This window comes from Rhinoraja longicauda, chromosome 36 (assembly GCF_053455715.1).
Source record: "Rhinoraja longicauda isolate Sanriku21f chromosome 36, sRhiLon1.1, whole genome shotgun sequence".
Classification (NCBI taxonomy): domain Eukaryota; kingdom Metazoa; phylum Chordata; class Chondrichthyes; order Rajiformes; family Arhynchobatidae; genus Rhinoraja; species Rhinoraja longicauda.
In genome coordinates this window covers 14,147,851-14,169,936 of record NC_135988.1, presented here as the reverse complement: position 1 = coordinate 14,169,936, position 22,086 = coordinate 14,147,851, and the positions used below count along the sequence as shown (strand labels likewise).

Genomic DNA, 22,086 nt, shown 5'->3' with positions numbered 1-22,086 from the left:
CAGGGATGGACGGAAAGCCATCTCCATCCAAGCCCACCACGGGCTTGTAATCAGACAAATAGGGAGTCCGCTCACACCACCATGTGTTTCATAGAAACATTGAAAAACAGGTGCAGGGAATTGGCCATTTGGCCCTTCGAGCCAGCACCGCCATTCATGATGATCATGGCTGATCGTCCAAAATCAGTACCCCGTCCCTGCTTTTTCCCCAAATCCCTTGATTCCATTAGCCCCAAGAGCTAAATCTAACTCTCTCTTTGAAAACATCCAGTGAGTTGGCCTCCGCTGCCTTCCGGGGCAGAGAATTCCACAGATGATCAAATCTCTGGGTGAAAAAGGTTTCTCCTCGCCACAGTCCTTGATGGCCGACCCCTTATTCTTATCTCCTCTTTGCTCAGGTTGATGACAGATTTTTCTGGAACAAGTACATGGTTCGAGACTTGCTCGAAAAAAAGGTAGGGTTGGCATTTTCCGTCTTTCAGTGTGGTTTCTGTAACTTCCTGCCTGTTTTGCCTGAGGGCATAAGTCGTGAGCGCAGAATCGTGGCCGATCAATCTTTCCCTCTCAACCCCATTCTCTCCTGCCTTCTCCCCGTAACCTTGGGCGCCCTTACTAATCGACCACTCAATCTCCGCTTTAAAAATATCCATTGGCATGACGTTTAGTGCAAGGGACCTTACCTCAGTTCGTGTCATTCCCTTTGCCGTGCATCTGTGCGCTGTGGCCGGCTCGGTTTTGACAATAGACAATAGACAATAGACAATAGGTGCAGGAGTAGGCCATTCGGCCCTTCAAGCCAGCACCGCCATTCAATGTGATCATGGCTGATCATTCTCAATCAGTACCCCGTTCCTGCTTTCTCCCCATACCCCCTGACTCCGTTATCCTTAAGAGCTCGATCTAGCTCTCTCTTGAATGTATTCAGAGAATTGGCCTCCACTGCCTTCTGAGGCAGAGAATTCCACAGATTCACAACTCTCTGACTAAAAAAATGTTTCCTCATCTCAGTTCTAAATGGCCTACCCCTTATTCTTAAACTGTGGCCCCTGGTTCTGGACTCCCCCAACATTGGGAACATGTTTCCTGCCTCTAACGTGTCCAACCCCTTAATAATCTTATACGTTTCGATAAGATCCCCTCTCATCCTTGCAAGTGACGAAACCATGTGTCGTCTTTCCGCTGGCCGGTGAGCACGCGACAAACGCTTTTCGGTGCGCACGGCGATGAGCCAAACTCAGGCGTCCCTGACACGTTTCCGTTTGGAACCTTCCCTCCAGATGGCGGAGGAGTGGATCATCCCCATCATCCAGGGCTTCGTGCAGGTGAAGGAGGTCCACATCAGCTACTCCAAGCACCTCGTGGGCGAGGCCGCCCAACCGGGCTGTGTGGTGGGCGAGGACACGCCACAGGTGCCGGGGGCAAAGTTCCTGTTCGTCCTCATCTCCAGGAGAAGCAGGTACCGAGGAGGTGAGCAGGCAGTTCCCAAGAGGGCCGTCCAGGGGTAGATCATTGATGTCGCCGGTGCTCCCATCAGTGGGCGGACAGAGTCACGGAGAATGGATCCTTGGCCCCCTACCTTGTCCATGCCAACCTGCTTGTCCAGGAGTGCAGGAAAATGACCGCAGACGCTGGTACACATGGAAGGTATCACAAAATGCTGGAGTGACTCAGTGGGTCAGGCAGCCATCTCTGGAGAGAAGGAATGGGTGACGTTTCGGGTCGAGACCCTTCTTCAGACTGAAGAAGGATCTCGACCCGAAACGTCAGCCACTTCTCTCCTGAGATGGCTGCCTGACCCACTGAGTTACTCCAGCATTTTGTGAAACCTTCTTGTCCATCTACACTGACCCCATTTGCCCCTCGGTGAACATATCCCTCCAAGCCTTGGTCTGCTTAAGTGTCCATCTCAATTGTCTCCAAATTGTGTCCGATTCCAGCGCTTCCAGCACAACACTATATTAACCACCCATGCCTTCTCTCCAGAGATGCTGCCTGTCCCGCTGAGTTACTCCAGCATTTTGTGACTGTGTTAACCACTCTCTGTGTTGGAAAAAAATAACTTTTCTTCAGACTTGCCCTGGTTCCTTTCACCTTATGCTGAAGAGGGTTTGCAGGAGAGAGCAGGGCATGTTGTGAGGGGCAGGTGTAGCTGGAAGCGGTAATGTTTGGGCTAAGTGGAGAGGATGGCAATTGGATAAGTTCAGGGTCAACCAGTCTGAACGAGCCTCTTCAAGGCACACCATCACTCTCTGGAGTAGAGTACAGCACTGCACCCAATACTCCAAATGTGTTGGAAGGAACAGCAGATGCTGGTTTACACCGAAGAGAGACACCAAATGCTGGTGTAACTCGGCGGGACAGGCAGCATCTCTGGAGAGAAGGAACGGGCGACGTTTCAGGTCTTTATCTGAAGAAGGGTCTCGACTTGAAACGTCGCCCATCCCTTCTCTCCAGAGATGCTGCCTGTCCCGCTGAGTTACCCCAGCATTTTGTGTTGATTCCCAATACTCCAAATGTGGCCTAACTAAAGTTTTATACAGTTACAACATACCTTCCTCAATCTTGTATTGATGTGCTGTCTTTCTTTACCCACCCTGTAAACACAAGGAACTGCAGATGCTGGTTTGCCATAAAAGACACAAAGTGCTGGAATAACTTAGAGGGTCAGGCAGCATCTCTGGAGAACAAGGATAGGTGACGTTTTGGTTTGGCACCTTTCCTGGCAGGACAGAATGGTCCTGACCCAAAACATCCCCACAGATGCTGCTCGACTTGCCGAGTCACATCTCCCCGTGACCTGCGAGGGTTTTCTCCGTGATCTTCGGTTTCCTCCCACACCCCCACAGGTTAATTGGCTTAGTGTAAGTGTCAAAATCGTCCCTAGTCATGCATGTGTCGGGCAGCGTTAATGTGCGGGGTGATCGCTGGTCGGCGCGGACTCGGTGGGCCGAAGGGCCTGTTTCCGCGCTGTGTCTCTCTGAACTAAACGAAAACGACCAGCCTCCGACGCCATGGTCATCGTGTAGTGAGCTTCTTCCTTCTCTTTGGTCCACAGGGATGCGCTACAAACGCCGAGGCATCGACTCCAACGGAAACGTGGCCAATTACGTGGAGACCGAGCAGCTGATCTACAGTGGAGACAACGTCCTGTCCTTTGTCCAGATCCGAGGGTCTATCCCCGTGTTCTGGAGCCAGGAGGGCTATCGGTATAAGCCGCGGCCCAAGCTCCACAAGAGTAAGTGTGCGGCAAGGAACCGCAGGCGCCGGTTTAAGCCCAAGGCAGATACAAAACGCTGGAGTAACTCAGCGGGACAGCCAGCATCCCTGGAGAGAAGGAATGGGTGACGTTTCGAGTCGAGACTCTTCTTCAGACTGAGTCAGGGGAGAAGGTGACACAGAGACAAGGAAGTGTAAGGTGTGGTAGAGATTTTAGACAATAGCCAATAGGTGCAAGAGTAGGCCATTCGGCCCTTCGAGGCAGCACCGCCATTCACCGTGACCATGGCTGATCATTCACAATCAGTACCCCATTCCTGCCCTCTCCCCATACCCCCTGACTCCGCTATCATTAAGAGCTCTATCTAACTCTCCTCAAAACATCCAGAGAATTGGCCTCCACTGCCTTCTGAGGCAGAGAATTCCATCTCCGTTTCATCTCTGTTTGCTTGTTTTTTACCTTTTCTCCGAGCCAACAATGATCAGTGTCTGCTTAATAACGTACAACCTAACTGGTCCTGTGTGCCTTCAGTCTGAAGAAGGGTCTTGACCCGAAACTTCTCTCCAGAGGTGCTGCCTGTCCTGCTGAGTTACTCCAGCATTTAGTGTCTATTCCACAAGAGTAAGGGTCGACCAGCTCGACCTTTCATTCTGGGCCACAGAAAGGGTCTCGTTTAGGAGCTCCCAATCCCAATCCCAATCCCAATCCCAGGCCAGTCTCCATAGACATTCCTGACAGTCCAGAACAGGAGGTCCAAGAATGAGCTCAGCCAAGTGTACAAACCAGGTGCGGCGTTACAACAGGTAGAGCTGCTGCCTCACAGCTCCTGTGATCCAGGTTCAATCCTGACCCACTGTGGTCGAGACTTTGGAGATACAGGGTGGAAACAGGCCCTTCGGCCCACCCCGGTCCGTGCCGACCCGTACATGAGTTTAATCCCATACACCAGGGACAATTTGCAGTTTTTACCGAAGCCAATTAACCTACAAACCTGTACGTCTTTGGAGTGGTGGGAGGAAACCAGAGCCCCCAGGGAAAACCCACGGGGAGAGCGTACAAACTCCGTACAGACAGCACACAAAGTCAGGATCGAACCTGGGTCTCTGGCGCTGTAAGGCAGCATCTCGATGGGCCGAAGGGCCTGTTTTCGCACTGCATCTCTGAACTCCACCGCTGCGCCACTGTGCTGCCCCACCGCTGTCTGCACGTTCTCTTCTTGATCACACTTGGTTTCCTACAACCTCCCAAAGTTATGCAGGTTGGGAGGTCAATCTTGGCTGCTGCAAACAGCTCCGAGCCTGTACGTGAGACGTGCTCTCTTTGGGGAAGGTTGACCAGAATGTGGAGCCTCCGCCATCCCCAGCGCTTTCTGATTTTATTTCAGGTTTCTGGCAGCTGCAGTCATATTTAATTCCTTTTCAATGGAGATATTTCCCCTCTTTTCACACAGGTGAAGAAGAGAACACAGAAGCTTTTCAGATCCACTTCATGGAACAGTTCAAGATTTACAACAAAGGGGTTAGTTTGTTCCCAATTTATAGAATCATACGGCGTGGACAAAGGCCCAACTTGCCCCATACGACCATGCCCCATCTGCACTAGTCCCAACAACCTTCGTATGGCCCATCTATATACGACCATGCCCCATCTACACTAGTCCCAACAACCTTCGTATGGCCCATCTATATACGACCATGCCCCATCTGCACTAGTCCCACCAACCTTCGTTTGGCCCATCTATACACTAAAACTCTCGTTTGTTTGTTTGTTTGTTTGTTCCTGAACTACAGCCAAAACGGTACACGATAGCGCGACAATTTTAGACCCACCTTACTCACCGTCGTCCCTTTGGTGCTAATGGAAGAAGTTTCATTGAAATCGGTGTTATATCTTTTAAGTTATTCACATTTTAAAGTTTAAATCTATCTCCTTGGGAGGAAGGAGGGGGGGGGGGGGGGGGGAGGTAGGTGGAATTGAGGGGGATGGAGTGGGGGGGAGGGGGGGTGAAGGGAGGGGGAGGCGAGAGAGAGGGAGGGGGGAGGAGGAGGAGGGTAGGGTAGGGGAGGAGGAGAGGTGGGAGGGGGGGAGGAGAGGGTGTTGCACCAATGCAGGAGAAGTTTCGACCCAACAGGTCCACTTGGTCTAGTATCTAAATGTTTCTTAAACATTGTGATAGTACCTGCCTCAACTACCTCCTCTGGCAGCTTGTTCCATATGCCCGCCACCCTCTGTGTGAAAAAGTTGCACCTCGGGTTCCTTTTAAATCTTTTCCCTCTCACCTATGTCCTCTGGTTCTTGATTCCCCTACTGCGGGTAAACAAATCTATGCATCTACCCGTTCCACTCCTCTCATGATCTTATACACCTCTGTAAGATCACCCCTCATCCTCCTGCACTTCAAGGAATAAAGTCATAGCCTGCTCAATGCCCTTGTTTCAAAGTTCCAGTTCCCAGTGATGTCTTAGGTGTTTCATTCATTTAGCGCCCTTCATTTACACAGAAAAACATAGGTTTTTTTACAATTGAGCAACTGCAAAGCTCTACGAAATGGTTCACTAGGGCGGCACGGTGGCGCAGCGGTAGAGTTGCTGCCTTACAGCGAGACTCAGGTTCGATCCTGACTACAGGTGCTGTCTGTACGGAGTTTGTACGTTCTCCCCGTGACCTGCGTGGGTTTTCTCCGAGATCTTCGGTTTCCTCCCACACTCCAAAGACGTACAGGTTTGTAGGTTTGAAAGGCCTGTTTCTGCGCTGTATATCTAAATCTAAAAAAATCTATCCGCAAAGCAGTACTAAATGGCTTCCACTAGATATTCCAGTTTACTTCCACAGCGCATAGTTAGTTTGCTGGTGTACATCACTCTTTAACTTAGGTAAGCAGAAAAATGATTCAAAAGAAAGTTGGTGTACGTAAATGGGAGGACAATTTGCAGGGGTACAGGGTAGAAGAGACTAATGGGATTGCTCCCATGTGGGGGGGTTAGTATGAACTTGATGGGTCAAATGACCTGTGTCACGATACAGCTCCAATAGCACTCAAAAAGCCGGCACATCCAGGGCAAGGCAGCCCCCTGGATTGGCATCCCATTGATCCAAAACCAAGGTGCTGTGACTGTGCTGTGTGGCATCTGCAAGATGCATTGCCCCAATTTGGGGCATTGCACACAGCTCCGGTCGCCCCACTACAGGAAGGACGGGAAGGTTTAGGAGAGGGTGCAGCAGAGGTTTATCAGCATGCTGCCTGGATTAGAGGGTTTCAGCTACAGGGAGAGGTTGGCAAGACTTGGATTGTTTTCTCTGGAGCGTCGGAGGTTGAGGGGAGACCGAGAAGTGGATAAAATTATAAGAGGCATAGATAAGGTAGACAGTCAGAACCTTTTTTCCCCAGGGTGGGAATGTCCAACACTCGAGGGAATTAGATTGATCTCGAATCTCAGTTGAAGGTATCACAAAATGCTGGAGTAACTCAGCGGGTCAGGCAGCATCTGGGGAAGAGAAGGAATGGGTGACGTTTCGGGTCGAGACCCTTCTCAGACTGATGCCCAGGGGAGGGGGCGGGACAAAGAAAGGATGTAGTTGGAGACAACAGTGGGAGAACTGGGAAGGGGGAGGGGAAAGAGAGGGACAGAGGAGCTATCTGACGTTAGAGAAATCAATGTTCATACCGCTGGGGTGTGATTTGCCCAAGCAAAATATGAGGTGCTGTTCCTCCAATTTGCGGTGAGCCTCACTATGACAACGGAGGAGGCCCATGACAGAAAGGTCAGACTGGGAGTGGGAGGGGGAGTTGAAGTGCTGAGCCACCGGGAGATCAGGTTGGTTGAGGCGGACTGAGCGAAGGTGTTGTGCGAAACGATCGCCGAGCCTGCGTTTGGTCTCGCCGATGTCGAGAAGTTGACATCTGGAACAGCGGATAGATGAGGTTGGAGGAGGTGCAGGTGAACCTCACTGAGACCTGACTTTCGATTCATCTTTCCCTTGTTCATCCAAACCAGGGTGAGGAAGCTTGACAGAGCTGGTGGGCTGTGTGTTCGTGGGTCGTGTGTTTAGAAGGATGAGAAGGGATCTTGTTGAAACATATCAAATTCTGAAAGGATTGGACAGGCGAGATGCAGGTAAACTTGTCCCCGATGTTGGGGGAGTCCAGAACCAGGGGCCACAGTTTAAGAATAAGGGGTAGGCCATTTAGGACTGAGACGAGGAAAAGCTTTTTCGCCCAGAGAGTTGTGAATCTGCGGAATTCTCTGCCACAGAAGGCAGTGGAGGCCACTTCACTGGATGTTTTCAAGAGAGAGTTAGATTTAGCACCTAGTGCTAAAGGCATCAAGGGATATGGGGAGAAAAAGCAGGAACGGAGTACTGAGTTTAGATGATCGGCCATGATTATATTGAATGGCGGTGCTGGCTCGAAGGGCCGATCGGCCTACCCCTGAACCTTCCTTTCCATTATTCTATGTTTCTACTGTAGGTTATCATCAATCTTGTGAAACAGAAGGGGCCAGAGAAGGTGATTAGCGACGCCTACCGGCGACAGGTTGAATTATTCAACGACCCACGTCTCATCTATGTGTCTTTCGATTTCCACCAACAATGGTAAGAATGCAGAACCACATGGTTGAAGGTTCAAGTGACAGGAGTAGAATTAGGCCCATCAAGTCTACTCCGCCATTCAATCGTGGCTGATCGATCTCTCCCTCTCAACCCCATTCTCCTGCCTTCCCCTTCCCCCCCCCCCCCCCCCCCCATAACCCCTGACACCCGTACTAATCAAGAATCTATCTATGACTTACAAAACACTCCATTGACTCGGCCTCCACAACCTTTTGTGGCAATGGATTCCACGGATTCACCACCCTCTGACTAAAGAAATTCCTCCTCATCTCCTTCCTAAAGGAACGTCCTTTAATTCTGAAGCGTAAGAAAATAACTGCAGATGCTGGTATAAATCGAAGGTATTTATTTCACAAAATGCTGGAGTAACTCAGCGGGTCAGGCAGCGTCTCGGGAGAGAAGGAATGGGCGACGTTTCGTCACCCATTCCTTCTCTCCTGAGATGCTGCCTGACCTGCTGAGTTACTCCAGCATTTTGTGAAATTAATCCTGAAGCTTTGACTTGTCCTCGACTCTCCCACCAGTGGGACAATCCTCTCCGCACCCACTGCCCAGGGCTCTCATTATTCAGGTATTAAGTTTCATTATTAAGATTCAATGAGGACCCCCCGCTTCACGCCACACGGTCTTTTTTTCCACTCCCCACCCCGTGCCAGTCTCCCTCTTCACCATTGCCCTTTTGGGTTTGTTTGTTTGTATGTTTATATTTTATTTCGGACATTTAAAACAAAAAAAGATAAAAACAAAACAAAATAACAATAAAATGAAATGAACGATAAACCTGTACACAACTCAATAAATAAATTCTCATGAACAACACAAATTAAATCTTACATGTTCGAAATGTAGGAGGAAGTATACACTTATTTATTCCTACCCCTTCTCCGGTACTCATCAATTGATTCACAAACTTTTTCTCATTTACACACACACACACACACACAGAAATATATATATATATATATATATATTGTACATCAGACTGAAGAAGGGTCTCAACCCAAAACGTCACCCATTCCTTCTCTCCTGAGATGCTGCCTGACCTGCTGAGTTACTCCAGCATTTTGTGAAATATAAACATACATATGACACATACATACATATAATCACATATATGCACACACGCAAATATACATTTATGCAGTTCATAAATAATTATCCAAATTCTATGAACAACGCGAATATTACACTGTGTCAATAAACTAAAACTTAACCATCATCACAGCCCTCCCTCATTCTTGTACCTCAGGAAAAGATTTTTTTTGTACATTAGGTAACTGGTGAGGAGTTGAGGGAAGGGCTGGGATTAGGCAATGCTCTTGCCTCCACTAGATTCCTTGTCCTTTGGTCCTTTGGTTATGGGGGTTGTAGTTTAGTTTATTTAGAGATACAGGCGTGGAAACAGGCCCTTCGGCCCACCGAGTCCACGCCGACCATCGATCATCCGTACGCCAGTTCTGTCCTGCACACCAGGGACAATTAACCAAAATACCTTTGGGACGTGGGAGGAAACTAAACCCACGTCTTTGGGATGTGGGAGGAAACCGGAGCACCCAGAGGGAACCCACGTGGTCACAGGGAGAAGGTGCAAATTCCATACAGCCGACACCCGTAGTCAGGATCGAACGCGGGTGTACAATAGACAATAGGTGCAGGAGGAGGCCATTCGGCCCTTCGAGCCAGCACCGCCATTCAATGTGATCATGGCTGATCATTCTCAATCAGTACCCCGTTCCTGCCTTCTCCCCATACCCCCTGACTCCGCTATCCATAAGAGCTCTATCCAGCTCTCTCTTGAATGCATTCAGAGAATTGGCCTCCACTGCCTTCTGAGGCAGAGAATTCCACAGATTCACAACTCTCTGACTGAAAAAGTTTTTCCTCATCTCCGTTCTAAATGGCCTACCCCTTATTCTTAAACTGTGGCCCCTGGTTCTGGACTCCCCCAACATTGGGAACATGTTTCCTGCCTCTAACGTGTCCAACCTCTTAATAATCTTATACGTTTCGATAAGATCTCCTCTCTTCCTTCTAAATTCCAGTGTATACAAGCCTAGTCGCTCCTGTCTTTCAACATATGTCAGTCCCGCCATTCCGGGAATTAACCTAGTGAACCTACGCTGCACGCCCTCAATAGCAATAGTACAGTGCTGTAAGCCAGCAAGTCTACTGCGGCGCAGTGTTGACTTGGCATCATGTTCGGCACAGACATTGTGGGCCGAAGGGCCTGTTCTTGCGCTGTAGTGCTCTACGTTCTACGTTTAAAAAATACCCGAGTACAGAGTGTAGTGTTACGGCACGAGCGTGTCACAGTTAAAGGGGAAGCGCAGATGTAAAAAAGCCCAGGGTGTGCAATGAGGTACGTCGGAAGATTGGGATTCCACCCAAGGTTCTGGGAGGACCGTTTAGTATCTGGTGGTGCATGCTTTCACGCTTCTGTATCGTCTGCCTGACGGGAGAGTTGGGGGGAGATGTGTAACGCGGCCGTCTCTATCTTGCCCCTGTGCAGCCAGGGCAGGAGGTTTGAAAACGTGGAGCTCCTGACTGAGGGAATCAGAAACATCATCAGCGATCAGCAATGGTTCAGGTGAGCAGAAGCACGTAGTCATACTGAAAGGGTTTACGTATCGACAAAAGAAATAGGCCACAAGATGGTTGCCAATTTTACATTGTAAATTGCTTAGCTAAGCAGAAAGAGGCAAGCTGTGTCTAACCTTGAGAAACACGACATGCACTACAAAACAAAACAACTAACCTTTAGTTGGCTTTGCTAAAAAAAGTAATAAGAATAAGCTGATATTTCGAAAGACCTACTGATGACTTTGTAATACCTTATATGGACATGGTCTTAATTCTTTCACTACCTTGTGTGAGCATGATGTGAGTGGTGCCACCTCATTCCCTGATAAGAGAAAGATATAACCATTACTGTTTTGTCCTTTGTTTCGGTGAGTGGGACACGAGGGTGAGCTTGGATGTCTGCAGACATCCAGTGCTGATCTCCCCACTCTCCCGCCTGGCGTAATAAAGACTGTCTCCACCTACATCCTTCCTTTGTCTCACCCCCCCCCTGACATCAGTCTGAAGAAGGGCCTCGACCCGAAACGTCACCCATTCCTTCTCTCCCGAGACCTGCTGAGTTACTCCAGCACTTGGTAACAAAGACTTTACTGTTTTACCACCAACGTTGTTGCATTGTTGTCTGTCTGGAGAAAACGAACTTTAACAACTTTAACAACTTTAACTTTAACAAACATCCCTCAAACAGGTATGTAGGTTAATTGACTGGGTATATGTAAAAATTGTCCCTAGTGTGTGTAGGATAGTGTTAGTGTGCGGGGATCGCTGGGCGGCGCGGACTCGGTGGGCCGAAAAGGCCTGTTTCCGCGCTGTATCTGAAATATGAGGAAAAAAATAATAATAATACAACCACACAGCTTAGAAACTGCCCTTGGGTCCAACTTGCCCACGCTGACCAACATGTCCCATCTACACTCGTCCCACCTGCCTGCGTTTGACTCATACCCCCTCTAAACCTGTCCCATCCATGTACCAGTCCAAATGTTTTTTAAATGTTGCGATAGTCCCTGCCTCAACTATCCCCTCCAGCAGCCCGCTCCATACACCCACCACCCTCTGTGTGATAAAAGTTACCCCTCAGATTGCTATTAAATCCTCTCCCCCCCCCTCACCTTCAAACCCATGTCCTCTGGTTCTCGACTCTGGGCACCAGGTTCTGTGCGCCTATCAAGTCAAGTCAACTCAAGTTTATTTGTCACATACGTATACAAGATGTGCAGTGAAATGAAAGTGGCCACTCCTGCGGATTGCACTAAACTACAAAACAGAATAGAAAAAGAAAAAAAATTAACACAAAAAAAAAATTAATACAGTAAATTAAATTAGTCCCTGGTGATATGAGAGTTAACAGTCCTGATGGCCTGTGGGAAGAAACTCCGTCTCATCCTCTCCGTTTTCACAGCGTGACAGCGGAGGCGTTTGCCTGACCGTAGCAGCTGGAACAGTCCGTTGCTGGGGTGGTAGGGGTCCCCCATAATGTTGCTGGCTCTGGATCTGCACCCCCTGATGTATAGGTCCTGCAGGGGGGCGAGTGTAGTTCCCATAGTGCGCTCAGCCCCTCATGATCTGGTGCACCTCTATAACATCGCCCCTCGCCCTGCGCTCCCGGGAATAGAATCCTACCCTGCCCAACCTCCCCCTGTTGCTCAGACCCTCGAGTCCGGGCAGCATCCTCGTTAATCTTCTCTGCACCCTTCCCAGCTTGGCCTGCAGAGGATTGTAAGCGTGACCTGTGTGGTAGCCTCGTGACACAGTGTGGCTGCCTCCACTCTAGTCCTGGTCTCTGCACTGTCCTGACTGTGGGTAGTAGCCATGGGTCTGGTGAACTGCTCATAAGCGCATAAGTTCTAGGAGCAGAACTAGGCCGTTCGGCCCATCATCTCTACCCCGCCGTTCAATCACGGCTGATCTATCTTTCCCTCCCAAACCCAATCTCCTGCCTTCGCCCCATAACCCCTGAAGCCCGGTCGCCAAACAATTTGATTCCCCTTCCCTTTCCGACACTCACCTTTCTGTCCTGGGCCTCCTCCACTGTCAGAATGAGGCCAAATACAAATTGGAGGAACAGCCCCTCATATTTCGCTCGGGCAGCTTACAACCCAGTGGTATGAATATTGATTTCTCTTACTTACGATCTTACTTCAGATCCCCTCTCTCTCCATCCCTCCCCCACGCTAGTTGTTGTACCAGCTTCAAAGTCGTCTTGTTGAGTCTCGTTGTCTGTAACTGGTTTTCACCTAGACCACAGCTAACAATGGTCGGCCTGTCTCCGTTATCACCGTACACTTTCTTGCTTGGTCTATATCTCGCTACGTGACTGTCTGTCGACATCTCTCCTTTCCCTTTCCCCGGCTCTCGGTCTGAAGACGGGTCTCGGCCCCCGCGTTAATCAGCTACTCTTCGCAGCCAGCACGCCGTTCCTCCATTTTGTTTTGCAGCTTGAACAGCGGCGTGGTGGTGACAGAGCAGGAGGGAGTGCTCCGCACCAACTGCATGGACTGCCTGGACCGCACCAACGTCGTACAGACCGCCATCTCCCGCCACATCCTGGAGCAACAAGTAAAGCCGCCTCTGCCCCCAGCCTACTGCTCTCCCCCCTCCCAAACCCCACCTTGCTCCTGGTCTCCTCCTCTCCCCCACCCTCCCCACCTTGCCCCTGGTCTCCTCCTCTCCCCCACCCTCCCCCCACGCTCCTGGTCTCCTCCTCTCCCCCACCCTCCCCCCCTTCCAAATCCCACCTTGCCCTTGGTCTCCTCCTCTCCCCCCCCCCCTCCCCCCCCTCCCAAACCCCACCTGGCTCCTGGCCTCCTCCTCTCCCCCACCCTCCCCACCTTGCCCCTGGTCTCCTCCTCTCCCCCACCCTCCCCCCTCGCTCCTGGTCTCCTCCTCTCCCCCACCCTCCCCCCCTCCCAAATCCCACCTTGCCCCTGGTCTCCTCCTCTGCCCCACCCTCCCCCTCCCAAACCCCACCTTGCCCCTGGTCTCCTCCTCTCCCCCACCCAAATCCCACCTTGCCCCTGGTCTCCTCCGCCCCCCCCTCCCAAATCCCACCTTGCTCCTGGTCTCCTCCTCTCCCCCACCCTCCCCCCCCCCCTCCCAAATCCCACCTTGCCCCTGGTCTCCTCCTCTCCCCCTCCCAAATCCCACTTTGCTCCTGGTCTCCTCCTCTCCCCCCCCCCTACCCCCCTCCCAAATCCCACCTTGCTCCTGGTCTCCTCCTCTCCCCCCCCTCCCCCCCTCTCCCAAACCCCACCTTGCTCCTGGTCTCCTCCTCTCCCCCACCCTCCCCCCTCGCTCCTGGTCTCCTCCTCTCCCCCACCCTCCCCCCTCCCAAACTCCACCTTGCCCCTGGTCTCCTCCTTTCCCCCACCCAAATCCCACCTTGCCCCTGGTCTCCTCCTCTCCCCCACCCTCCCCCCTCCCAAACCCCACCTTGCCCCTGGTCTCCTCCTCTCCCCCACCCTCCCCCTTCCAAATCCCACCTTGCCCCTGGTCTCCTCCTCTCCCCCACCCTCCCCCCCTCTCCCAAACCCCACCTTGCTCCTGGTCTCCTCCTCTCCCCCACCCTCCCCCCTCGCTCCTGGTCTCCTCCTCTCCCCCACCCTCCCCCCTCCCAAACCCCACCTTGCCCCTGGTCTCCTCCTTTCCCCCACCCAAATCCCACCTTGCCCCTGGTCTCCTCCTCTCCCCCACCCTCCCCCCTCCCAAACCCCACCCTGCCCCTGGTCTCCTCCTCTCCCCCACCCTCCCCACCTTGCCCCTGGTCTCCTCCTCTCCCCCACCCTCCCCCCTCCCAAACCCCACCTTGCCCCTGGTCTCCTCCTCTCCCCCACCCTCCCCCCCCTCCCAAATCCCACCTTGCTCCTGGTCTCCTCCTCTCCCCACCCTCCCCCCCTCCCAAACCCCACCTTGCCCCTGGTCTCCTCCTCTCCCCCACCCTCCCCCCTTCCAAATCCCACCTTGCCCCTGGTCTCCTCCTCTCCCCCCCTCCATCTCTCCACTCTTGCCCCCCTCACTCTCACTCGCTCCTCCTTTTGTCCATTGCCTGCATCTCACCAAATCGTCCTCCCTCCCCTTTCCTCCCGCTCCATCCGAATCCCTTTATCCTCCCACTCCCCCCCAACCTAAACCTTTTACCCCTGCTCCCCTCCCTCATTGTGACCAGCTCCATGGCTATTCGACCCAGCATGCTCCTAGAACCTATAGACAATAGGTGCAGGAGTAGGCCATTCAGCCCTTCGAGCCAGCACCGCCATTCACCGTGATCATGGCTGATCATTCTCAATCAGTACCCCGTTCCTGCCTTCTCCCCATACCCCCTGACTCCGCTATCATTAAGACCTCTATTTAACTCTCCCTTAACCCCCCCCATATCAAAAATCTTCTAACCCACCACTCGATCTCCAGGCCCTCAGGTCGGCCGACTTGGGGCTACTGACTATCCCGCGGTCTAGGCTTAAGCTCAGGGGTGACCTCGCTTTTGCGGTTGCAGCTCCTAGACTGTGGAACAGCATCCCTCTCCCCATCAGAACTGCCCCCTCCACCGACTCCTTTAAGTCCAGGCTCAAAACCTATCTCTACTCCCCGGCGTTTGAGGCCCTCTGAGGGGGCGCTGTGAACTGTTTATGTATGTGCTGTTGTGTTTGTCTGCCATTGTACGTTCGTTCTTAGTACCTGAACTGATGTACAGCACTTTTGTCAACGTGGGTTGTTTTTAAATGCGCTATACAAATAAAATTGACTTGACTTGACTTCCAGCGCAGCAGTGTCGAGCTGTGCAGAGCGTACGGTAACCCAGCTCCATTTTCTTTCCCCGGGCCCTCTCTTCCAGCTGAAGGTGCTGAAGCTCCTTCCCCCACAGTGCCGCCTCTCCCACAAAAGTCTCAGGACCTTCCAGATCATGTGGGCGAACAACGGCGACGCCATCAGCAGGCAGTACGCGGGCACGGCTGCCATGAAGGTAGGACCTCCTCCCCCGCACCCTGACCTCACCTCACCAACCACACCAGCCCCCCACCGACCATCTTACCATCCTCACACTGATCGGGCCTTCGCTCCTCATCCATGCACTCGGGGAGGACCCTGTGGGGGGGGGGGGGGGGGGTGGGGGGGGGACCACCGTGAGGGAGGGGGAGGGGGAGAACAAATCTGACGCGGGGGAACTTTGTAGTTTTGTGAGCCCCCTCTATGTGGCAACTATTTGTTTTCCTGGAATTTCACCAAGACTTGTCACATGTGACAACAAAGCACTCGTTCAATTAACTCCTCAACCTGCACACTTTAGTTTAGTTTAGAGATTCAGTGTGGATACAGTGTGGATACAGTGTGGATACAGTGTGGATACAGTGTGGATACAGTGTGGATACAGTGTGGATACAGTGTGGATACAGTGTGGATACAGTGTGGATACAGTGTGGATACATTGTGGATACAGTGTGGATACAGTGTGGATACAGTGTGGATACAGTGTGGATACATTGTGGATACAGTGTGGATACAGTGTGGATACAGTGTGGATACAGTGTGGATACATTGTGGATACAGTGTGGATACAGTGTGGATACATTGTGGATACAGTGTGGATACATTGTGGATACAGTGTGGATACAGTGTGGATACAGTGTGGATACAGTGTGGATACATTGTGGATACAGTGTGGATACAGTGTGGATACAGTGTGGATACAGTGTGGATACAGTGTGGATACATTGTGGATACAGTGTGGATACAGTGTGGATACAGTGTGGATACAGTGTGGATACATTGTGGATACAGTGTGGATACAGTGTGGATACAGTGTGGATACAGTGTGGATACAGTGTGGATACATTGTGGATACAGTGTGGATACAGTGTGGATACAGTGTGGATACAGTGTGGATACAGTGTGGATACAGTGTGGATACAGTGTGGATACAGTGTGGATACAGTGTGGATACATTGTGGATACAGTGTGGATACAGTGCGGATACATTGTGGATACAGTGTGGATACAGTGCGGATACAGGCCCTTCGGCCCACCGAGTCCGCGCCGACCAGCGATCCCCGCACACTAGCACCATCCTTCACGTTAGGGACAATTTGCTATTTTTACCGAAGCCAATTAACCTGCAAACCCGCACGTCCCTGGAGAGTGGGAGGAAACCGGAGCACCCGGAGGAAAAACCCACGCAGGTCACGGGGAGAACGTATGAACTGAACTAAACCAAGTGCAGGTTGAGGGATTAGTTGGCCGCTGTAAATGGGCGGCACGGTGGCGGAGCGGTAGAGTTGCTGCCTTACAGCGAATGCAGCGCCGGAGACTCAGGTTCGATGCCGACTACGGGCGCCATGTGTACGGAGTTTGTACGTTCTCCCCGTGACCTGCGTGGGTTTTCTCTGAGATCTTCGGTTTCCTCCCACACTCCAAAGACGTACAGGTTTGTAGGTTAATTGACTGGGTAATAAGTTTAAAAAAATTGTCCCTAGTGTGTGTAGGATAGTGTTAGTGTGCGGGGATCGCTGGGCGGCGCGGACTCGGTGGGCCGAAGGGCCTGTTTCCGCGCTGTATCTCTAAATGTAAAAAAAAATCTGAACTCTGTACAAACTGTACCCGTTGTCAGGATCGAACCCGTGTCTCTGGTGCTATAAGGCAGCAACTCTACCGCTGCGCCACGTTCTGCCTGCAATACCTCTTACAGTGACACAGCATGGTAACGGAGTTTACACAGTCTATCAATCAGGGTGGCGCAGTGGTAGAGTTGCTGCCTTACAGCGCCAGAGACCCGGGTTCGATCCTGACTAAGGGTGCCGTGAGCTGTGTGGGTTTTCTCCAGGAGCTCCGGTTTCCTCCCTCACTCCAAAGACGTGCAGGTTTATAGGCTCAGTTTAGTTTAGTTTAGTTTATTATTATGTTGGAGCAACTCAGCGGGACAGGCAGCATCTCTGGAGAGAAGGAACCGGTGACGTTTCGGGTCGACAGCCTTCGTCAGGTCGTCCGGATCGAACCAGGGTCTCTGGCACTGTGAGGCAGCAGCTCCACCCGCTGCGCCACTGTGCCCCCCCAGAGTTGTCCCCTTGGCTCAGCTTCAAGTTCAGCCCAACACCTAGCGTTTCAGATACTAAAGGGTCAAGGGGCAGCAAGAGGTTTAGTGCAGGGCTGTGGTGCTGAGCTGAAAGAACAGCTGTTGCCTTAATGGAGTGGATATGGGAGACCAAAGGACACACTGATGGAGTGGATATGGGAGACCAAAGGACACACTGATTCCATGTTTTCCTTAGGGGGCGCTGCACGATGGCTGCCTCGCCTACAGTCTGTCTGTCCTTTTCAAACTTTTTTTGTTATTTTTGGTAAGTTTTAAAAGTTTGTTCTCTGGTTTGTTTTATGTGGGGAGGGGGGGAGGGGGAAACGTTTTTTTTTCGATCTCTTACCTTGCCGGAGATGCGATTGTTTTCCGGATTGTATCTCCGGTCGCTCTGCGGCCTAACATGGTGGAGCTGGCGGCCTTGCCTGGGACTGACTTTGAGCCCCACCGCGGGGCTGTGGACTTAACATCTGAACGAGCGACTCCTTGCCTGGGATCGACGCTCCAACGTGGCCTGGGGACTTTAACATCAAGGAGCTCGCAGTCTCAGGTTGAGACCGTTTGGGAGCTCCAAGCCGCACGACGTTCGACAGGCCCCGACCCAGGGTAGATCGCCCGGCGTGGGGGGGGAGCTGAGATTTCCCCCCCGATGAAGGAGCTTGATCGCCCCGACGAGGAAGGCTCGCCACCGGCTACGGGAGTCAAGATCGTCCCGTCAACGGAAGGTTAGAGCCCCCGCTGGAGGACAAAGAAGGGGGAGATTGAACTTGTTTTTCGCCTTCCATCACAGTGAGGAATACGGAGGACGCTCATGTTAAAATGTATTCTGCGTGTCCTGTTGCTTTTTATTGTTATGAATGTATGGCAAATGACTTTCCTCGTATGTTGCAAAACATACTTGGCTAATAAAGTATGATTGTGATTGTGATTGATTCTTACGTTTAATATCAAAAAGCATCAGTGTACTAAGACTGAATGTGTTGCTTGTTTTGGTTAGAGTGACTTCACTAGAACTGGCGAGAGTAATTTTTCCGGAGCGATGAAGGACGGTTATCGATCGGCCAACAGATATTACCTCCACCACTTCCGACACGCGTACAGACAGACTGTGATCGGTGAGTGTGCAGGCAAGGCCAAAGCTTCCTATCTCCAGGGTTCCTAGTCAAGGACAGACATCAATGGGTAGACATTGGTCTGAGGGGGGCCTGCTGAGCCACTTCACGGGGCACTCTGTACAGCATTACCCTTGATATATTCAAGAGAGGGTTAGATATAGCTCTCGGGGCTGACGGATTCAAGGGATACGGGGAGAAGGCAGGAACGGGGTACTGATTCTGGATGATCTGCCATGATCATATTGAATGGCGGTGCTGGCTCAATGATTCTATTTTCCATGAAAGGAGACCTTTGGGAAGGAGATGAGGAGGAATATCTTTAGCCAGAGGCTGGTGAATCTGTGGAATGCATTGCCACAGATGGCTGTGGAGGCCAAGTCAACGGATATTTTCAAGGCGGAGATGGACATGTTCTTGATTAGTAACTGCGTCAGGGGTTACGGCTGAATGGGTTTGAGAGGGAGAGATAAATCAGCTACGATTGGACTTAGAACGGAGATGAGGAAAAACTTTTTCAGTCAGAGAGTTGTGAATCTGTGGAATTCTCTGCCTCAGAAGGCAGTGGAAGCCAATTCTCTGAATGCATTCAAGAGAGAGCTGGATAGAGCTCTTAAGGATAGCGGAGTCAGGGGGTATGGGGAGAAGGCAGGAACGGGGTACTGATTGAGAATGATCAGCCATGATCACATTGAATGGCAGTGCTGGCTCGAAGGGCCGAATGGCCTACTCCTGCACCTATTGCCTATTGTCTATTGAATGGCGGAATATACTTGATGGACTGAATGGCCTAATTCTGCTCCTATCACTTATAGACCTGATCGCCTTTCTACCCCCACCACACCCCCCCCCCCTCCCCTCCCTCCCCTCCCCACCACCACATCCTACTACAATGCCTGTGCACCAATCTCCAGTCCCAGGTCTAAATCTCACCTCCAAGTCCGTAGGATGAGAGTTCGAATCCCGCTCTTGAGACACAAAAATTAAAATCCAGACCTCCTCCGGTGGGAAAACGCTGATTCAGGTTGAAACCCTGCGTCGGGGCTCAGAGCTGTGGAAGGTGAGGTCATAGACCTCCGTGCGAGGAATAAAAATGGGGGTTATTATCCTAATGGGGCAGGGAGACACGGCAGATTTAGGGCGGCACGGTGGCACAGCGGTAGAGTTGCGGCCTTACAGCTAGGCTCGGTCCAGACTACGGCTGCTGCCCGCACGGAGTTTGTACTTTTCTCCCCGTGACCCGCGTGGGTTTTCTCCGGGGGCTCTGGTTTTCTCTCACGCCCCAAAGACGTACAGGTTTGAGGGTTAATTGGCTGCGGTAATAATTGTAAATCGTCCCTAGCGTAAAGGACAGCGCTAGTGTACGGGATCATCGCTGGCTGGCGTGGGCTCGGCGGGCCTGTTTCCACGCTGCATCTCTAAAGTAAAGTCTCAAGTGAAATTCGGAGGGATCTGGATGTGCATGCATCACCAAGAGTTGGCATTCAGGTTCGACAAGTTGTTCAGAAGGCAGATTGGCCTTTATCACACAGGTGTGGGTGTGTGACTATAGGGAGGGTTTGTTTTCAGTACAGGGTGTTGGTGAGGCCACACCTGGAGTGCAGGTCCATTACCAGGTTATGACAGGAACTGTTCGTAACAAGAACAGGCGGTGCCCCAAGCACTTGTTCATCTGCGCGGGCTGTACACAGAGTTGGGCTTTGTAACTGGTGAGGACCTGTGAGCTACAGGGAGAGGTTGAGTAAGGCTGGGTCTCCATTCCATGGAGCGCAGGAGGATGAGGGGAGATCTTATAGAAGTGTACAAAATCATGAGAGGAATAGATTGGGAAGATGCACACAGTCTTTTGCCCAGAGTAGGGGAATCGAGGACCAAAGGACATAGGTTCAAGGTGAAGGGGAAAAGATTTAATAGGAACCCGAGGGTTAGCTTTTTGACACAAAGGGTGGTGGGTGTATGGAACAAGCTGCCAGAGGAGGTAGTTGAGGCAGGGACTATCCCATTGTTTAAGAAACAGTTGGACAGGTACATGGATAGGACAGGTTTGGAGGGATATGGACCAAGCGAAAGGCAAGTGGGACTAGGGTAGCTGGAACATTGTTGGACGGTGTGGGCGAGTTGGGCCGAAGGGCCTGTTTCCACGCTGTATCACTCTATGACTCTGTGACCTAGAGTATATTGTGCACAGTTTTGTTCTACTTATCCACGAAAAGGATGTAGTAGCATTAGAGGCAGTCCTGAGGAGGTTTACCAGGCTAATTCCAGGGTTGACAAGGTTGTCTTGTCAAGAGAGGCGAGGCAGTTTGGTGTCCGAATTGCTTGAGGTTTGGCACAATAAGGGTGTCCTTCTTCAAACATGTAAGAACCTGGGGAGTGGGGGAGGTTGTCTTGTCAAGAGAGGCGAGGCAGTTTGGTGTCCGAATTGCTTGGGTTTTGGCACAATAAGGGTGTCCTTCTTCAAACATGTAAGAACCTGGGGAGTGGGGGTGGGGGTGGAGGTTGGGCTGGGGGTGGGGGTGGGGGTGTGGGAGGGGAGTGGGGGCTGGGGGTGGGGGGTGGGGCTGGGGCTGGGGTGGGAAGTGGGGGTGGGGGTGGGAGTGGGAGTGGGGGGTAGGGACAGGGGTGGGGCTGGGGGTGGGGAGTAGGGCTGGGGGTGGGGGTGTGACAGGGTGGTTGCTGAGATGGCTTTGCAAGGGGAGTGTCATGTTCATGTGATAGGAGCAAAATTAGGCCATTCAGCCCATCAAGTCTACTCTGCCATTTTATCATGGCTAATCTATCTTTCCCTCTCAACCCCATTCTCCTGCCTTCTCCCCCATAACTTGACGCCCTTACTAATCAAGAACCTACCAATCTCTGCGTGAAAAAATACTCAATTACTTGGCCTGCACAGCTGTCTGTGGCAATGGATTCCACAGATTCAACACCCTCTGGTTTAAAGAAATTCCTCCTCATCTCTATTCTGATTGCTGTGCCCTTTGGTTCTAGACTCTCCCGTGACTGGAAACATCCATTCTATGTCCTCCCTGTCGAAGCCTTTCACTATTTGGAAAGTTTCAATAAGATCATCCCCCCCCCCCTCGTCCTTCCATCTCCAGGGAGTACAGGCCCAGTACCGTTAAATGGTCCTCATACATTAACTCAATCATCCCCCGAGCATTCTCGCAAACCTCCTCTGGACCCTCTCCAACACCAACACATCCTTCCTCAGTTATGGGGCCCAAAACTGCGGCCGATAAAGCTTCAGTCTTTCAGGCCTCCTCCAGTCTGACCTTTCTGTCATGGGCCTCCTCCAGTGTCATAGGGAGGCCCCACCGGAAATTGGAGGAACAGCACCTCATATTTCGCCTGGGCAGTTTGCAGCCTAGCGGTATGAACATCGACTTCTCCAACATTAGATAGTTCCTCTGTCCCTCTCTTCCCCTCCCCCTTCCCAGATCTCCCTCTATCTTCCTGTCTCCACCTATATCCTTCCTTTGTCCCTCCCCCCCTGACATCAGTCT

At 51.7% G+C, this 22,086-nt stretch overlaps 1 protein-coding gene across 1 annotated transcript in view; it reads left to right on the top strand.

Annotated features, from left to right (window-relative positions):
* Positions 1-22,086, top strand: part of LOC144610287 (phosphatidylinositide phosphatase SAC2-like) — a 48,964-nt gene that overhangs the window by 8,906 nt on the left and 17,972 nt on the right. Inside the window, exons 6-14 of the mRNA XM_078428876.1 lie at positions 399-473; positions 1,290-1,467; positions 3,056-3,235; positions 4,668-4,735; positions 7,686-7,810; positions 10,338-10,415; positions 12,847-12,967; positions 15,240-15,368; positions 18,469-18,586. Of these exons, the coding sequence (XP_078285002.1) occupies positions 399-473; positions 1,290-1,467; positions 3,056-3,235; positions 4,668-4,735; positions 7,686-7,810; positions 10,338-10,415; positions 12,847-12,967; positions 15,240-15,368; positions 18,469-18,586 (1,072 nt within the window). The remainder of the gene's footprint in view (positions 1-398; positions 474-1,289; positions 1,468-3,055; positions 3,236-4,667; positions 4,736-7,685; positions 7,811-10,337; positions 10,416-12,846; positions 12,968-15,239; positions 15,369-18,468; positions 18,587-22,086) is intronic.